General features: G+C 41.7%; 1 protein-coding gene across 1 annotated transcript in view; it reads right to left on the bottom strand.

Moving 5' to 3' along the window:
• Positions 1-19,245, bottom strand: part of LOC124170587 (glutamate dehydrogenase, mitochondrial) — a 51,549-nt gene extending 32,304 nt beyond the window's left edge. Inside the window, exon 1 of the mRNA XM_046549387.1 lies at positions 18,685-19,245. Coding sequence (XP_046405343.1) covers positions 18,685-19,114 — 430 coding nt within the window. The 5' untranslated portion in view covers positions 19,115-19,245. The remainder of the gene's footprint in view (positions 1-18,684) is intronic.
• Between the last annotated feature and the right edge of the window lie 738 nt (positions 19,246-19,983).

Consider the following 19,983-nt stretch of genomic DNA (forward strand, 5'->3'; position numbering starts at 1 on the left):
TAACACACTCATCATCTGATCACTTACAGAACAGTTTGCCTTCCATGTTCAGATACACAATTTAAGGGCATGTACATTAAAAATACATAAACTATTTTCCGATTTCATCTACCAATTCATGAGCATTTTAGGATATCCAATTTTTAATTCAAGATTCGAATTTAGTCTCTCGGGAGAACTCGAATTTAGTTCTAATCGCTCTTCTTCGTGCTCATTTCGACTAATCCGTCCATTATCGATGAGATCCTAGCAGTGAAGTCCGCCCCTGAAACGGTACTAAAAACTTAGGCCGTTGGCACACATCTACCTTAGAAATCGGTAATAACTATAAAAACCACCGAAATTAGTTGATAACCTCGCTGATGATTTATTTCTTCATTTTCTGGAAGCCAAAAATGTTTGTTTTTAACATAAGCCATGCAGCACACGAAGGCTGATAGCAGCCAAAAGAAGTTTCGGGACAAAGGGGAAGAAGGTTGGGAATGACCATAAGCGCCTGCGCAATCGACCAAAATGCAGCACTTGCATTCATGGAGAGAGCAAAGCTCAATGCCTGGCCCTCGTCAGGCCAAGATCGGAACGGACGAAACCAAATGACTCGCACTCCCACCACTCTCCTTTCCACTAGCATCCAGCTGCACCTAGGCGCATCACGCATCCTAGGCGCACACCCTAGGCACACGCCCTAGGCACGCTCCCCTCCATCCCGCCGCCAACTCATCTCTTCAAACATAGGAGACAGACGTGCTCACGACGAACACCCGCGTCGAACATTTGCCAGCGCACCTAATTTAACATTTCTTGGCATTTCATCAAATGATCTTCTTTTTTTAATTGCAATACAGACACACCTGGAAAACTGGCGGTACATTATACTTCGATATTTTCCAGAATATAGTGTTAGTTTTAAATGAGAATCGTCGTATCACGCGGCGTAGATTCGAAAAATGATTTTGTTGAAAAATCGAACTTTTGACCCCGAAGTGAACCCAAAAAGTAGAGGCACAGAGGCAGTTGGCAACATTCCATCAGATACACAATTTAGCGTTTCGACAATACTTCGTAGGGTTTCACACGATTTTAGAGGGGGTCGATTCTAGGACTGTTTGTCCTATCACGTGGTCTCGAAAATGAGACGAGACCACTTTTAGACGAGACCAATTCCACGAGACTCTCGAAATACAGATATATATAGGTCCTTAATTGGTATTTAGTATAGCTTTATCCCTAAAACTATGTCCTTATGTTAACACGAGATCAATTTCACGATTTTCCTAAGTATTAAACTTGAAATATAATTCAATTAATACTGACAGATATATTATCCAATCATTAAAAAAGAATATTAAAATAAATTTCTGAATGCATGAGTGTGACTTCTGGACTCAAATAAGGGAGAGTTATTGGCTGACCACTTTCCCTCGTTTACTGCGACAAAAATTACCTTGGAAAATTTATCCAGCAAAAGAAGGACTATTTTCCAGAGTGGGAATTTTGAGTGCTTACTTCTATGGCAAAAATATCTTGGATTATATTCGCGTATGTGTAAAGCATCGCCCAGCAACACTTGCAATCCTGCTTATAGTTCGCATACTAGGGGAAAATGAGGGCGCCATTTCGAATTAGGCGGAGCACACCACTGCAGAAAGACGAATGATAATTGAAATAACTATGTACCTCTTCCTGCGTGATATATCTTCCAACGTTAGCATTATTGTGAGGATATTTACCATAATGTTACTAAATTGTGTCGAGGATGTTACGATAAAAAGGACAACTAAAATTGACATTCCTTTGACTTTAACTTCTTTCATTAGCCTTTATTTTTCTAACAAAAAATCCATTTTACCAAAATGTCCCTTAATGGATTATCTGACCGGCATTTCTTCATCAGCCACTCATTCTACCTCCATTCATCACATTTTCTCTTGAAAACCCTGTTAGCGGCCGGTAATCTTAATTCAGCAGCATGCAGCCCATTCTAAAAGGGGCCAGACCCCACTCGAAAAATCTATTTATAGACTCGTTTGAAATTCCTGAGAGGAAAAATCATTCGCCCCGACCGGGATTCGAACCCGGATACCCCGATTCGCGGCCGAATTCTTTAACTTAAATGGCAAAGGCACTCGGCTGGAAATCCAGAGATCTTGGTTGAGTCCCGGTCTAGGCGAATGATCTTTCCCCCCAGGAATTTCGCACATTTGTGGATTTCGGGTATTTCAGTTCTATGCGATAGTATAAGTGACCTGAAACGCCTCAAACTCACTGGATTAGAATGGACACTGCTGGAAAATGTTCATGAAGTTTTAAAAACTTTAAAGTTCTGATGAATAAATTAGATGGAGGAAATTAGGTCACTCTTCCATTCCATCGGAAATAGGGCACGTCCTTTTTTCTCTTCTCGGTACCTTTCTCCTATTGCACCGGAATGACCTTTGTTCGACTGCTTTATGAAGACTGTGCACATGAAGGGACCCCAAACATAAAAACTTGTGGACCGTCCTTTACTCGCCCAGCAGAGCCTTTGCTCTAAGCTTATTCTCAGCGTTTTGCATTTGATGCTTTAGGTGCTGGACGCTTCGGCGTCAATGCGGGACTTCAACAATTATGTCTGCTAAGAGAAGGAATTTTTCTGAGAGAGAAACAACATACTGTTCTTCCCCAAATTATGTTCTCACTTACTTTCTAATTTACTGAATGGAAACGGAAAAGACTCGGATAACCATTTAATAAGTGGGTTTCAAAACTTAAATCATTTAATTGTTAAAAGAAAGAAAAACTGAAGATGGAGAAAAATAGGAGCGAAGTGGTCTAAAGAAATGAAACGGATTCACACTGAAACTTTAAAGGAAAGTCATTTGACAAAGAAGAAATGGAAACGGGGCGTAGTACTGAGATTGACGAAACGAAGGGAATACAAAGAAAGAATCATAGATGCCACGCTCCCGGGCTAAAGGCCAATCCATCGACTGAGCGGTATAAAGAAGGGCTGTATGGAAAACTGGGCAAGATGGGGCAGGCGGGCGCCGATTCGAGAGCGTGATCAAGGGCCGCTTGGCGCCACCACAAGCCCAAAGATGCGCGAACCGGAAGAAGTTCCTCGAAGACACGAGCCCTCAAAACAGGAGGGGACACACTGCGACGAAGAATTCCGAAGGCATGCACAAGTCTCGTGACAAAGGTGAGCTTCCGGAGGTTCATGGGCGGTATGGTGGGAGGAGGCACCATCACTTCAGCAGAGCAATGCCAACACACGCAACTACGTCACTTGTGATTCTACGCATATTGGTGGACGTGCTGAGCCAAAGCCAGATGAGATAAGACTCGTAAAACGCTGAGCGTCACACTGAGAAACCATTAACATTTAATGTGGCCAAAAACAAACTCCCTCCGAATAGCATCCTTGGACAGAGCCATTATTTCAGAGTTCAACGGTTGAACTATCGAGACCAGGGCAAGTGAAATTTTACTGTTATTACTCCGGAGATATTCCCGGAAAATTTTCCAATGACGCAGAATTTAAAATTCAAGGACGAAAGAACTTGTTGAAACAGGAAGGGCATGATCGTAGTCGCTGGCCGTCAATGGAGCCGCACGGTATGCTCCTGTTGGTGGCCACTCGTAGTAACATTTCCCTGGCGCAGACAGAAGGAGGGACAACGCTGAGATAGTGGAGCCAATACAATGAGATCCCTATATCCATGCAATGAGATAAGGGAGTCAAAAAGTAGCAATGCCTAAGCTACAACACAGGAAGAAGCGGAACACTGGTAAACCTCGTTCAAAATGCTGCTCTTAATATCTAACCAATTAAAGTAATGCTGGTTAAACATGAAAGCAGGTATATAATGACAATTACGAATGAAGTTCTAAAGCATTATTTTACTATTTATTAAAGCAAAGGCTTTTTTAAATATATTTTTCGGCAGCCCATCAACCGCCGCTCGCCAAATAAGTGTGCCTTGCAGATCTGCCGCCACCACACGCTCCCCTACCTCCAATCATCCGTCCAAGGATTCATTGATGAAATTCTATGAGGGCCAAACATCGGTTGGCACGCATATCTCGCTACTTTTGAGTCAGAACCAAGGCGAGAGATTAAGTGTTACGAATGATAATTATTACATATCTTATGTGTTCGAGAAAAAAAAAATTTTTTTGTTTCCAAAGTGATCTAGAACGCAAAACCTTTCCCATCACTCTGTGAAAAATTTATGGAAAGTAAAAAATCTGAGTTATTCGCTCCTGACCTGAACATGAATTAATATCAATGCAAGTGAATGAATGGCAATAACGGTGTGTAACACCACGGCGTTGTTTTTTACAGCTTTTTAGGCTGATAAAGTGAGACTATTTTTTCAGTGAAATAATTTCTTCGTAGTCACGGAAGGTGAAGGTATTAGCATTAGGTAATAAGAAACAATACATCTGATTTTGAGTATCGTTTCGGCGGATGTATATAGCCCCACGGATTATTTGAAATGAATACCTCAGAGCAAGAAGAATACTAAATATAGAGTACACACATACTCATGACACCGTCAAACGTAAAACTACACACGTTTTAACTCGGCAAAAAGCGTCTTCATTTCATATGATCGCTTTATTCTGCGCCCAATGAGTCCAGCCCTGTCTCATGCATCCGAAAACTGGTCATAAAATTGCATTCTAAGAAGGTGACACGGTTGTCGCCACGAACAATTTTGCCGCATTCATGACAGTGGCACTACTTGACGGAGACGACCCGTACCTACTATTGGTAGCAGTGAAATACTTCCTCTTTGTCAACGAAGCCTTGATTTGGCTGCTCTGTGGCCTAAGTAAGTTTCTCCACGAAGCAGCAGTAAGTTGACACTTCACAGCCCAAGAAAGAAAAGTTTCCCGGTCATTTTAGAAGTTATTAGGAGACTCAAAGTTACGGAACGGGATCTTACGGACTCGAATGGTTATCGCACAGTAAATATACCCTTGTAAAGCTAGCCCGCACCTAGGAATTTGAAACTAGGGCACAACAGGAGAATAACTACGCAAGAGTAGTAATCTCTTAAATTCAATTAACCTTCACGCGTATATCGTGAGGCGTGATTTAGGGACTCGACCGCGACGCCTCATCTCGACGATTTCTTTGGGAAATTCATTCACACGGCACGATGAACGACACGAGCGTCCGGGAGAGGGAGTGCTAATGGAGACGGCACCCACCACGGCCACCCCCTCTGATCACGCGGAAATGTCCACTCCACCGCACCGCGGATTTGACGGAAATTACACCTTCTGGCGTGAAAACGCGTTGCAACGGGTAACTAGTACGTTTAGCAAAGTAAAGAGGACATTTTATTTGCTGCTTTTTTATTTTAGACACTTTCCCACCAAATATTAAAGAGCGCAGAGAAGCAAGAGGACGGAGCAAGATGCATGTTGAGCGCGAGATCGAAAGCCGCTGATTGGCCGAGGGCACCCGTTGGGGCAGCGGCGGTGTGTTGGCCTTCGAATCGACCACGTCCAAATTTTACCCGAATGTAATGCTATGCACCGAATGGAATAGCAGCTGCCGCTTTCCACTTCTTCAGCGGTAGTGATTGCATGATAGGATGCACTTAGGGGAACAATTGGCACAAGCAAGCGTCAAGGGACCAGTGTTACCTTTGCAGTGCAAGAGAAGGCGAAGATGAAATACAGGCGCACGACAGATGCACAGTAAATCTTCTATGAATAAGCGACACATGGAAAGAGTGCCAACTGTCAATAAACACTACATTCAACACGTTTTTCTTCATTTCTGTAAGTTTTCACCACTACTTTTCAGTTTTAAACGACTTTTTTATTTAATCGTTCATTTCTAATATTTTCTAATTTGGAAATACTTTTTCCTTTAATTTTTCCCTAAATTTCTCTTTTCTGTTTTAACAATAATTTTCCTTCAAATTGCGCGTTCTTACATTCCTTAAATATATATTGGGCAATCTGCCCTCTGACCCGATGCCCTCACCCAACAGTGCTCGAGTCTGACGAAACCACTAGCATCCTTCCCGAGCAATTTTGTCCATGCTCATGCTGCAAATGACCCATTGCTTAACAACCCTCTCCCTCCATCACAATCCTCGCCCCCTATAAGTTGTCTGGGCCGCAACGAGGAGTTTTGTCAGGGGGGGCAGAGATCGCCTGCCCCGGATCCCCATCTCTCCCTCCCCCACCACTTACACATAATACATCCGTAAACTATTTTTTCGACATGCCATAGTTTAAATTACACATCGTATGTTTCAAATTGAGAATACTTATTGATATTATTGCGTAATAATTTATAAATTAATAACTATCGTCAAATAATTTTATTAGAAATATCAAATAACTTCTTCAATAAACTTTTCGAATTGCGCCGCCCTCTCAAAGAAGTTATAAGCGTGAGAATTCCCTCGCCCCTTCTCTGGGCTCTCTTCGTGAATCGCTTCTGTTGGATCAGGAAATGCAGCGGGGTTCTCATTCAATGTTCCGAGTGAGTCGCGGAAACCATTCTCGATAGAAGGGTTTCCCAATATCGCAGGCGGGGGGCTTGAGGGGCGCCCGTGCCCTGGCCCACCTCCAGCGACCACAATAGAGCGGCTTCACTCGGCACGGCTCCCAAAGATCGCCACTCTTCCGTGCCTTCCATTCGCAACAAAACTGTCGCAAGGCGGAGGCTATACACAATGCCTCAGGGGAATTTTTCTGCTATGAACCTGCTTAGAGCTCTTTTGGAACTGTTTTGAAACATCAAAATTTGCTATGGAACTGCTCATTCCTCATGAATGAAATGAAATGAAATGAAACTCATTTCCAATCCTTCGTGCAAGTAAGTGAAAATATGAAGAAATACTCATCACTCGTACTGTAACTGCAGTGTACGAAGACAGTTCGTGTTTACCTGCTTTCTACTCGATTGTAATTCTTTGTGAACGACTAAAAGCGATCTCTAGATGTCATCACTGTTATGGAGCTGGCTTCGCTCAGAGCCACCGAGAGTCGAGGACTAGGCAAGCGAGCCTATTACTAGTAGGACGATCCGTGGAGGCGACTGCACGAATGTGATAGCGGGTGCTGTAGCCCCTCGAGGGCCCACGCTCGCATTTGCTGCTGTTTTTCACTCAACGTCGCCGAAGGTGATTTTGTGGGTCATTCTACGATACAGTGGATTTTACTTAAGTTCTGCGGAAGGGTAAAGGTAGTGCAATATGGCTCATTGCTGCAATGTTCCTCATTGTCGAGGAAATTGTGAGACGGGGCTCAAGGCGTGTTCTCAATATTCGGAGCGAGACAGAAATTCGTGCTAAATGGATTCCAGCTATAATTACAGAAGATTTTAAGCCAACAAAGAACAGCTAAGCATATATCTATACAGGCAATTTTTAAAGTGAATTCATAAGAAATATCCGATTTATTGTTGCTGCCTCCTTTACGTATCGATGCAATTTGGTCATATTCAGGAGAGCTTAAGGGAAAATTTCCAGGCGTAGATTCGTTATTTGAAGAAGACGGTAGACTTGCCTCCGCAAATAATGACAATGCTAACACATTAAATTCCCACTATGAATGTTTATACACTACAGGTGATACTGCACGTAATTTAGACATCCCATTCACCAAGGAAACGACAAAACAAATCACTATTCAACGCGTATGGATAGCTAAACAGCTACAATCCAAGAAAAAAAAGTAATTTGGAAGGAATACCCGCGCGCGTCCTCAAGGAGTCATCGCCAAAGGTAGCACCGGTCTTTCGTCTGTTCCTTTCTATCAGTCACCGATATAATACTCTAAAAGTGATTGTCTTCGTCCTTCGACACGATACTTCATATTTGACTATTATACAAATGATAGTTATTTGGGCTAAACGAAACAGTAGTAAACTGGATTCGCGACTTTCTGTGTGATCGTACATAAAAAGTAGTTCTTGACGGAATTAGCTCCTTTGCAGTAAAGTCACATCAGGTGTCCAACAAAGAAGCATAATTGGCCTCATTTTATTCTTATACATATAAATGACCTATTCTGTCGATGCAGCAGTAAAACACTTTAATTTTCTGTCGATTGTCATCTATTGTCAGATTATCGATCACCCTGACTTAGAATTTCTATCATCGGATTTAAACAACGTTCATTTGTGGATCCAAGAGTGGGTACTCGAATTTAATCTGAGCTGATGCACGGCGGTACATTTCTTGCGAGGGTCGTCCAAATCTCCCCACGTATACGCTGTGGGTGGTGTTAACATGTCAAGGTGACAGAAGAAGGTTAGAATCTGAAAGTTAAGATAACTTCGAACTTATCGTGGGGAACAAAAAGAAGAAATATTTGTGGCAGAGTCCAATCCTCGAAGATAGGCACAAGAGTCAAGGGGGAGTAAGGTGGTAGTGCCACCGAAAATTTAGTCGTGTGGGTGTTTTTTTGTGTCTTTTATAGCCTTTTATACTGTGTCCTTCCAAACCTGGGTTATATTTGCTACACATATGAATATACATAGGATATACAGGGTGTTTCAAAAAGGACTTTACAACTGTATTATGGCAACAATTTTTAATACCACAGATTGATGAGGATGACCGAGAACGAAATGTTTTCTTTATGCAAGATGGCGCACCACCACACTATCTGACTGACGTCCGGGATTTTCTAAATGACCGCTTCCCAGGTCAATGGATTGGCCGTGATGCGCCAATTGCATGCCCCCCCCCCCCCCCCCCCGTTCCCCAGACCTGACACCACTCGATTTTTTCTTCTGGGGTTTCATAAAAGATATGGTGTACGTACCTCCTTTGCCGGCCACTCTAGCTGAACTTAGAGCAAGAATTTACGCTGCTGCTGAGCAAGTTACACCTGAAATGCTAGTGAGAGTCTGGGAAGAAATCGACTACCGATGGGATGTCTGCAGAATAACCAACGGAAGCCAGATAGAGCATCTTTATTTTCAGGTAAAAAAAAACTTGAAGTTTTTTCCTTTAAATAACACCAAAACCAGCTCTGTACCTTGTTTAATAAAATTTATATGAATTTTCAAAGTTGTAAAGTCCTTTTTGAAACACCCTGTATATAAGGTGGGATACAGTCATAGGGAAGTCTAGGGAGTTCGAACCCCCATAACACCGAAGTTTGCCCTCAGTGTAAATAGAGGAGCTGAAAAACTATTGCATTGAAAAATAATAGCAATTTAGAAAAGTCAAGACATCTCAATATTTAATGTGCGATGCATTGGCTGAATTGTAAGTCTAACGGCCATTACAGATAAACTCCGTCGATCAATGTTTCAGGAAGGCATTCTCCGCACGCGGCCCTGCTGACCAACTTGGCTTTCGGCAGGGGCGAGCGCTTGGCTTGCACCTCGCCATGAGATCACCATCACGATTGACTGTGGGCGCGGGGGCGACGGCCTCGGATCGCAGGCGTTCTTCGGTGGCGGGAAAAGCGACGCTACTCACCCTCTCAACGTGAGAGGGTGGGCCATCATCAGATAATTTACGAGGGGAAAACTTAATGGCTACGACCATACAAATACAGATCCGCGACACACATTAAGAAAGTCATGAGTTGTTAATAACTAATACATACAATCGAAAGAATCAAAACCAGAAAATTTCAGAATTTCTGCTGTTTTCTTTCGAACATGATTTGACCCAACACTGGCCCAGGACGTCAGAAAAATACAATTAAGCAGGATTTTTCGGAGATTTTCATTGGTATGGTTTGTTTTTCTTCGGAACCTTAATAATGATATTTTTCGCATTTAATCTTACTTTAAAAAATATTATACGCTCATAATGGCATTTTGTAGTCATTTACAACATCATGCTCCATTGGAGTTGGATTGCATGAAATATCTATAGAACAGGAATTCTAATTCTGTTTACTCTAATCCTTTTCCTTCTACCCTGGGATATCATATCCATCAAAGCACACGGAAAGTTTCACGCAAATACGTCGATTTAAAAAACTCTGCCAACACCGAAGGAGCGGCAGAAAATATAAGTAAATGTAATTTTCCACGAATTTCTCAAAGTATGACCTTCTCTGCGGGTGGTTGGAGGTGAGGGAGGAGAGCAGTAAAAGTGAGCATATTGTCGATTGCGACTGGCTGAAAGCGCCGAGGAGAAGTGCACGAGGCAAATGCAGTGAGAGCCAGACAGCGGCGCGGGGAGGAAAATAAGGGGAGGGGGGAGGAGAGGAGGGGAAGGCAAGAGGGGGAGGCCGTCGACTACACAATCCCTAGCCAAGGGGTCGCCGCCGCCCACACACCGAACGTGAGTGTGCTTCATTCAAACATTAAAACTTAATCACTTTTCATTCCACTGGTACATAATTAATCGAAGTCCACATTGATGCATGGCGCGTCACTCATCCTTACCGAGATGTACAAAAATTTCTTACTGGGCGATCGAAAACGTGACAATGGCCACTTCCGATGCGTGTTGGCGCTAATAGACACTGAAATGAGAGATTTGTCCGTGGAAGAAGTATTTGCACCTTTTTTTACACAAGCTGAATGGTTTTCATACGTCTCGTAACTTTTGCACAGTGGATAATAAAATATGAACTTTCAATTACAGTTTCATAGCATTTATTTATTTTTTCTAAACACGAAATTCGGCGATTAAAGGGTGGTCGTTTACGTTGCATCACCGCAACTATCAGCCATTAAAAACAGTCGCTTAAAATTTTGCAGCCACGTCAGTACGATAACGGCCTAAACTCTTTCTCAGTGGCTTTGCCCGCGCACTCAAGGGAGTTCGGCTGGAAATTGCTTGCCTGAAGAATAAGCGATCGGCATCGTCTACACAACATTAGAACATTCTGTTTACTTTTATCCTTTTCCTTCTTCTCTGGGATATCATCTTAACATTGACGCAGCGACAAACCACCACGTGATCTTCATCACATTGACGACACGATACCCTGAGATCACTTGCGGTGAAGGGATTAACACAAATAATTCGGAAACTGGCCAGGAAAAAAATGAGAAATACAACGTTTTAGCCCATATAAGACGGAGAAGCACGGGGAATGACGCTTGGGCAGGTCTGAAAACGGCCGATGAGCCCTTTTCACGAATTCTTCCCAGTTCCCACGAAATTTGAGACCACACTCCGTCCTTAACTATTCCCTGCAAGGCAAGAAGAGGCACACCCGCCCAAAACATCTACCCACACAATGCAAGGACAAGCGACAGAGCGCAGGGCTGACTGACGGCGCACACGCTTCCTTCCTGGGAGCACATCCGTGATGAAGAGTGGAAAATAATTACCAGACAAGGAGACGCAAGCACACCATCCATTCCTGACTTTAAAACCACCGACTATTGGACGCAATAGTCACATATCCAGAGTTCAGTACGTAAAATTTGCCATCATCTAGCAGTCAAGCTCACAAAATGGAGGATTTTCATGATTTTTGAAAATCTTGCCATTACTTATAGGACCATTAGCAACGCACAAATCTCCACAGTTAATTCCCTCCAATTCCTTAAAATACCAAAACAATAAAACCATACGTTTGATAGAAGGGTAAAAGTCAGCAACACGGCTAGCGCTGATGGTTGATTCTTATGATATCATCATTTGTCGAGAAAGAGCGCATGGAGCCATAAATAGAAATGGAAATGCATTAGGCGACATCAATGGCAAAGAGAGCTTTGTCTAATACCAGTGAACATGCCATGTTAACAGTACAATTACATGAAATAAATTGACCCTGTCGCAGGGAATTAACAGCTTAACATCAAGCTTGAGTATCTTATATCATTATTTATTAAATAAAGCTTATTGTTCTCCGCATAAGATCTGAAGTTACAAGAGAGAGCCCTTCAATGGCTAATCTGTAAGGCGTCGTAAGGAGCATTCGGTGAAGCTCACCACCCAGCAAAATCACTCGCTGCCACCATTACTAGCAAATCAACATAAATAAAACCAGTCCTTCAATTAAAAAATCAATACAAAATTAGGCGGCTAAGTAGAACATTAGGAGGAAAATCAAAAAGCACTCGATTTTTGTGAAACCCCAGAATTAAATCGAACGGCATTGTAGAGTTATTGCCAGTGCTTTAAAACGTAGTCTAATGATCCACGATATAACTAACTTGATAATTCAATTACAATCAGACAAATGTTCTTCCAAGTAAGATCTAAGACAACAATAATGGTTTCCAATGTAAACAAAAATATTGAAATGTTGCAAATATCGAATAAACACGTTTGTAATGTCGCGGACACCACGAACCATAAGTGATGCTTATCCATCAGGTTTCAAAAAAGGTCAAGATTTATATTCCTGATTGAATATCACCGAAGCGAGATAGGCGATTGCCAACTAGTCATAATCTGCCCTTACATGCAACGCGGATATTCTTCGGACGCCGTTATAGATTCAGAATATCAGAGAGCAATCCGAGACTACAACTACAACCACCTTAAGCGGCGAATACTGAAGTAAAACCAACGGGACCCCAAGCACGAAGGAGAGAGACCGCGGCGAAGACAATGCCGAATATACAGCGGCAAACACTGACAAAGCATAGACATTTTGCCAGATTCACAGCAGCTCGCCAGGATTAGGGCGAGGCAGGGAGCCAAGCAGTGTTGATGACGAGAGCACCGCCAGCCCGCGACATTTCCGCCATCTTTGGAATCCAAGAATACGACACGCCACTCCGGGAGCGAACTCGAGGACGGGACAACAATTCCCCAGAACAGACACCAAGAAAGAGACGCTCACGAGGAACCACAGCACATTCTCATACACATACATACATTGTGCTAACTATGGCGAGTGGTTGAAAAGAGATTTGATATTTTACACAGTATACCACACTAATTACTTTCATATAAATAACTACGACAAGTTTCGCCGAAATGGGACCACCATGGGAAAGAAAAGCATAGACTGGAATGGTTTCACGAAGTACCGGATTCCATGATTATTTTATACATGCACACGTTTATGACACAATAAAAATATACATTTCCAGGATAACGAATTTAAAACGCGATAACTTAAGGAGACACTGAAACCTTAAGTTCGCACGAACGTGAGCCTCCGGAAGTGTTTTACGTTTCAGTGCCAAGAAAAAAAAATGTACATCATTTTTCACTGGGGTCGTTATTAAAATTCTTTAGGACGTAAGAGGAGAAAAAAACATAAAATTACGCTTCCACTCGGAGGTTTCCAAAGCCTCAGAGATAACAGGTAAGCGACTACTTCCGCTAACATATCGGTGATCCCGTAATGTGCGTTAAATCACTCAAATTTGATCAGCTGGAAAGGAAGAGCGCAAAAGTATTTAATGCAAGATTTGCAGGTGAAGAATAATAAGGCATTCATGTACACTTTCGCTCGACCAAATTATTTTCGAGCTCCTGTACATGATCCCAAGATGATATTTTATTGGAAATATGGTTTTTAAAGAAATTTCTCAGGGGGACTGTGCATTGCTCCCCACTTTTAACTTTGTTTCAGGTCAAAATTATCAAATAGGTAGGCTGGATTCCCTCCAATAGGCGGGTTGAAGTTTCATGTAATCGAAGTGAAAAGAAGTCAAATACTGCAATCGCATGGACGGTAACTACTAAAAGTTAAATAAAGCATCATTCGATGAAATTCGTAATCCAAAGTTTACTTGAAAAATACCCCGCAAAAATGCACATCTCCCGCGGTGGTAAACGACTGAAGAAAGATTTTTCTTGCCCGTGCATATTGAGAAAAATGCTGGAATAATGAAACAAAGGCGAAAGACTGACTCATCAACAGAAGCATGGATATTCATTGATTCCACCCTGGTTCAGTAAAAACTAAATCGATAAAAAATCCCTTAGCGCTGCTTACTAATCGGCACGACGGGAGAAGTGAAAGCTGTCCAGTCTCCGCCAATTACGGCAACGTCCCGATGGATGACTTGGCCAGAAAAACACACCAATTTACAAATTGGCCCGGCCAAGAAGCCGGGTACCAATGGTATACGCAGGGAGAGCACTAGAACAGAGGGATGTTCCCTCAGACGGCGGGGCATAGACGGAGCGTGGGAATATTCACGCATGTGTCACAGTCCAATGACTGCACCCGCAAGTGGCTGCCAGCCGTTGGGTGCAAAGGAAAAGGTTACCAATACATTGAGATCTTGAAAGCGATATGCGCAGAAGATAAACTTAAGACATGAGCATGTTTTCACAACAGGGCTAAGTGGAATGACAGAGAAGACCCAAAAAATTATACAATGGCAAGAAACTTTTCATAGGAAGACATACGTACTTTTCACTCGAACCCGTGCACGGCTTAAATGGTTCAGCGCGCGTCAACCGGTGATCATCACACTATTGCATCATACTAATTGATTAGGGCCGTTTTACAAGGTGCACATAATTGCGCAAGTTAAAACTGCACGAATTTCTCATTTTTGCGTGCAATTGCGCGAATGACATTAGAACAGGGGCTATTTTGCCACCTCACGTCCATGCATTCGCGCAATTCACCGCTTTACGCGACCCTATTTTCTTTCCGCTTCTTACACACGTCACATTGTGCAATTACGTGCCCGGTGTAAAACGGCCTTTACACCAGTCTCTCAACCGATAACTTCGACACGAATCAGGAGTTCCACGGCAGCATGCCGAAAAAAACAAACAAATTCTCGTGACAACAGTGTGGCGCGAGAGACAGGTGACGCCCAGCCATCTAACTCGGGGATATATATTGAAGCGACTGATTTACTTACATTAAGATTCATACACCAATAAATATCTTCAAACGCCCGATAGCACTGTCGACGGCGGAACTATCGCACGGAAAGTGGCTGAATTTTGAGTGAGCAAAAACGTCCCCATGAATCAAGGTAATTTTGCCATGCCTCAACAGAGAAGTGCATTAGCTGGACATTGCTTCGATAAAAAAATACGGAAGTGCAAGATACACATTTTGAAAATACTCATTTCATGGGGGAATCGCATAAAAATTTGATAGCATTTCATAAAAAGCCAACTAATCTGGTCACGTCTGTGAAAAGCCAACCAAAACAACACCACAAGCTGCTTCATCTTCAAAAAATAGCTCAGACTAGGAATCTGAATGGAACTATCCGTAATTCAGTCTCTACATGTTTGGAAGGTTTTCTTTTCTATGCTAATTAAGCCGCGGTTAAAACGATCATATCGATAACTAAAATGACATCTTTCAATTTTCTAATTGCATTGAATTAGTTCCATACATGGCCCACTCCTACCCAAGGCGGAAGAGACCGACAAAGAGGCACTTGCCCCCCTTCCACTATGACACCTTCCTCGCTCAGCTGGCTACACCCAATGACCTCGCTTGCCTAGCTACTCCCCGGCCCGACCCCGGAAATTACGGCAATCATCTATGGACTAACTCGATGGTGATCACCGATATTTTTGATTAACAAACAAACACCAAAGGAGACAATTAGCTATAAAAAATTATTCGAAATCGACCGCTCACATACCGATCTAATTTCCTTCCAGGAATGACAGCAAAGAATTTAACTGGTAGCGCAGCTGACCGGAAATCAGGAGATCCGCGCGCTAATCACGGGTAAAAAGGACATTTTTGAAGAAAATTCCTTCCTCCGCTGTTAACAAATTAGCACTTTTGCGAGTGACTGCGTAAAAGTGATTATTTCTTAACGTCAAACAAAATCATAACTTTATAAGAGTAAATAAAAAATACTTCGGTTCCATCCCCACGTATGCATAAAGGTTTGGTTACACGATGAATTAACCCATAGGCAGATTTAGGGGGGGCAAGGGGGCAGACTCTTAAAAAATAGACTAGATTTTTAATACAAATATAATTGAGTTTTATATTTCAATATAAAAGTTATTAATATTTACATACATTTACATTTTATAACGTATACATTAAAATTAAGATTATATTTCGTACAGTAATAGTTGCATGTAGTTTTTAATCCCAAATTTGAGAAGACCGCTTGCCTATCAGACCCTTGCGCCCCCACATAAAGAAATCCTGGGTCTAACATTGCAATAACCCGTACGAGTTGATGTGTAAATGTTTGAACACGAAAATTAACCGTGTAACCACCCAATTTGTGCGAATGCTTGAACAGAAAATAGATCCTGTCCTACTTTGGTTCATGCATTCGTACACGTTCCGTTCCAACAGAATCATTCAAGCAATCCGACATTATTCCGTGCGTGTTAATGTATCGTGTAACCAGGACTTAAGGAAGAACGACACATGCCTCAGAGATGACCTTAATGGCTAGTAAAGAACGCCACCTGGGTAAGTGTAGTTAACATGTTAGCGTGGACAGAAAAAAATTACTTATAAAATTCAAGACTCTCGAGTTGTCCAGAGGAATTACAAAAACCAACTTTTTCGACAATTGGCAGAGCGACTCTCCCATCGCTACGCATCGAATCTGAGGAAGCGAAAAAAATGTGGCATTTCTATGCAAGCATAGATAAGAGCATCAGGCGCCATTCTGACACGGAATAGGTAAGCGGGAGGAGCGTGGCTACATCGGAAGATAACAATCCGTAAGTATGTCACACTGTTCAACGGTGAACGTAAGGAAGCGATTCCCAGATCTAATTTCAAAGATAGTGCCTATCGCACAGTGCATCGCAAAACGTCCCCTTCCCAACATATAATATCCAAGTATTATCACAAAAGAGAAAACGATGACTGGCCGATAGCGAATCAATTCTAAATAAGAGACCAGCGGCAAGAACTCCAAATTGCCGCATTTCAATTGGATATGACTACATCATCACAAATCCGTCGCGCACATTTACAATTTGAGAAACTTTCATTCATGAAATCCAGAAACGCCATCACGAACATTGCTATGACATCATAGGGCGTTGCCATTTCACGAACGACGCGCTTCCACGACAAAGATTTTTTTATAAAACGTACCAAATTGCAGGCAAGGACGGAAATAAAAACTAATTTTTTGCTAACTCAACGTACATTTCGTCAATAATATGCCCCTGGATAGAGGAAGTGTCAATCTAATTAAGAAAATTAATATACAGTCATTTTTAGCTCCACAGCATCATGAAGGAACACAGACCAGAACGAATATTCTGAGAAATCTAAAGAGAAAGCATTCTCGTCTAGCGTCTCTAAAAATCTAGAGAGAGAATTCGTCGAGGGTTTTAGTAAATATTAAGGGATATACCAACCCAGCAACTTTATCGATGAACACACATTATCGAATTACGGCAAAACACATCTTTCGTTGATTGACCGGGCGAATGAAACAAATTAACTACGATGGTTACGGTATAGCAGGGCCGAATCAAGCGGGGGGTCGAGGGGCCCTGGGCCACTCACCAGCCCGGGGCCACCCACCTAGCATGAGTCTTCCCCCAATATAGAGGTAAATCTAAAAAAAAAAGTAAAAACAGAAAAAAACATCGTGTATATCGAAGTGAAGCTGGGTTGTTTTTTGTTAACATGTAGTCGTCAATTGACATTAATAAATGGAAATTTGTGTAAGTTGCATTTCCTGTTATTACTTTACAAATTGCAACATTTTGAAAGAGAGGGCCTCCCACCAAAATGGGCCACCCACATCCTAAATCCGGCCCTGCAGTACAGCATGAGTAAATGCTTTTAATGAGGCAATACCATTTACCACCACATGAACCGAAACCCTGCTATGAGAGACTCTCATTACATTCTTTCCTAGGATGAATACATCATCTATTGTTCGTGCAGTCAGCATGAGACACCGCTGTCACTGAACCTTGTAAGTCTCTACGGCAGGAGTAAATTAATCTATATAGAAAGATATCGAATACTATATTAAATGCAGGTCGTGAATGCGGTATAAATTTAACCTGCCGCCTGAACGGCCGTATTTCGTGAAACATAAATAAACTACTTCAAACTACACAAAATTGAAACAAATCGTGCGGAATGATAGATCAAGTATAGAGAACAGCTAGAGTAGAGGACAATTAATTATGCATCATATGAAAATTATAACATAAGTGAACCTAAATCAACATCTCTTCAGATGATTAGAAAATGCATCACCAACACTGAAAGCTTTCTATTCAACAATATATTAGTACATGTTCATTCTTGCCTTTTATTATCCACTGATAGCGGGAAGATGCTATACAACATCAGAAATATGCCATATAACTGGCGCCTTACAGAGTTAGTCTAGGGACTTGATGCATATATACACAATTATCAACATTTCAATCTAGAGACTTGATGGATATATAAAAAAATACCAACATGTCGGGAAAACAGCTGATGTCGAAATGAGATGCCAACAATTGGGGCCATTGAGAGCGAGAAATTGAAGACAGCAAGCGAAATATGCATAGCTCTCACAGTCAAAGTAATACCATTACATGAATGAACGGTAAGATATAATTACCGTTCTTAATTTGGAAATAACATGTAAACAGAGAACGCAAGCAGGGACGACATTTAACCCAGTAAGTATTATTAGAATAATAAATATAGAGCGGAAAGCAGGTAAAAGGCTAACGCTACCCTACATTCGAAGAGCAACAAAAAGTCTCTCAGACTACAGCAAGCATAAATACAGAAATAGAAAATTCATTCACTGATCACATTTTAGTTCTTGATCGGCCAGACAGAAAATGAAACCCTAAAACCTTAATTACGCCAGGAGCGGATTGATACATGAGAAATTCTTACCTCCTTTGCACGGTGTTCTATGAGAGCTGTGCTGCGCTCTGTAACCGGTTACCATTTCGTATGCACCTGAGTCTCTTCTCAATGGAAAATTAGTTTCGAAAACGTGATGGCACGGCTGCATCAACTTGAGAATTCCATGGACCTTGTTCTTCCGTTCGTCTTGAGACATTTTATGAACTTTCATGTCCTCAACCAACTTATCTTCCACAATAATACATGCCCTGTGGAAAAAGTACTCCACCATGTCGAAAAACTTCGGATTCGAGGCAGTAGGGATATCTTTCAACCGCTCGGGAATTTGATGATCGGCGTAAGATCTAGAGCTAACATCTTGGACAGCTATGGGACAGACATTCAGAAAGGTACTCGCTTCCGTTTGAGTAGGAAGGTTTTTCAAATTTCGAACGAGGTTCACGTTAAAGCGATACATTTCGTTGTTTTATCTTTAAGCCTACCGCTCAAGAACTTGCTAACAGAGTCCTAGCCCTCCCACTCCACCGTAGAACTGTTCTTGATCAGGCGTCCAAGAAACCGTGATGAGAAATGATGTTGCTGATGAAATGACTGCCGAAATTATAGGAACGCTCCATGCCAATGGGTGTCACTGGAACGGTATTGGTTTACCGTGATCCGCCATCTTGATTCCAAATGCGAAGAGGAGGGAAATGAAAACCGTTCAAACTAGAAATTTAAGCTGTTAGAGGATAGTAAAGGGAATGTTTACTCAAATACATGATTTTCAGCATACAGTTAAGGTATGATGAAAAGAAATAACTCTAAATATGAGTATCTATGTACTATAAAACCTAATTTCCGAAAACTCTTACAAATTTTTGGGGTGAACGAGACGAGATAGGAGAAAAAGTCATAGAATTGACCCACTCTAAAATCACTTTAAATGCTATGAAAAGTTGTCGAAACACAAAATTTTCTATTTTAGATGTTAGCGCTTCCAACTTCCAATTTTTGGATGCGTTTGGGAATAAATAGACGAGATCATACAAAAAGTCGTATAATCCAATTATCAAGCTGAAATTTTCAGGATAAGTCATAACCCGATGAAAATGCAATATTATACTGCATTATATCTTCATTTTATTCAGAATTTGAAATTAAATATGGCAATTAGTTCAAAAAATAACCACGAAAATACGATCTCAGTGATCACTAAAAGGAAGAAGAGAAAATCATATCAATAAATTTGCTGTCACAGACAACAGAAGCAGAAGGGAAATTGTGAAAGGAACACTGAAAAAGGTGGAGAAGAAGTTAAAACGAAAAGAGGAGAAAGATAAGTCA

This window comes from Ischnura elegans, chromosome X (genome assembly GCF_921293095.1).
Source record: "Ischnura elegans chromosome X, ioIscEleg1.1, whole genome shotgun sequence".
NCBI classification, from domain to species: domain Eukaryota; kingdom Metazoa; phylum Arthropoda; class Insecta; order Odonata; family Coenagrionidae; genus Ischnura; species Ischnura elegans.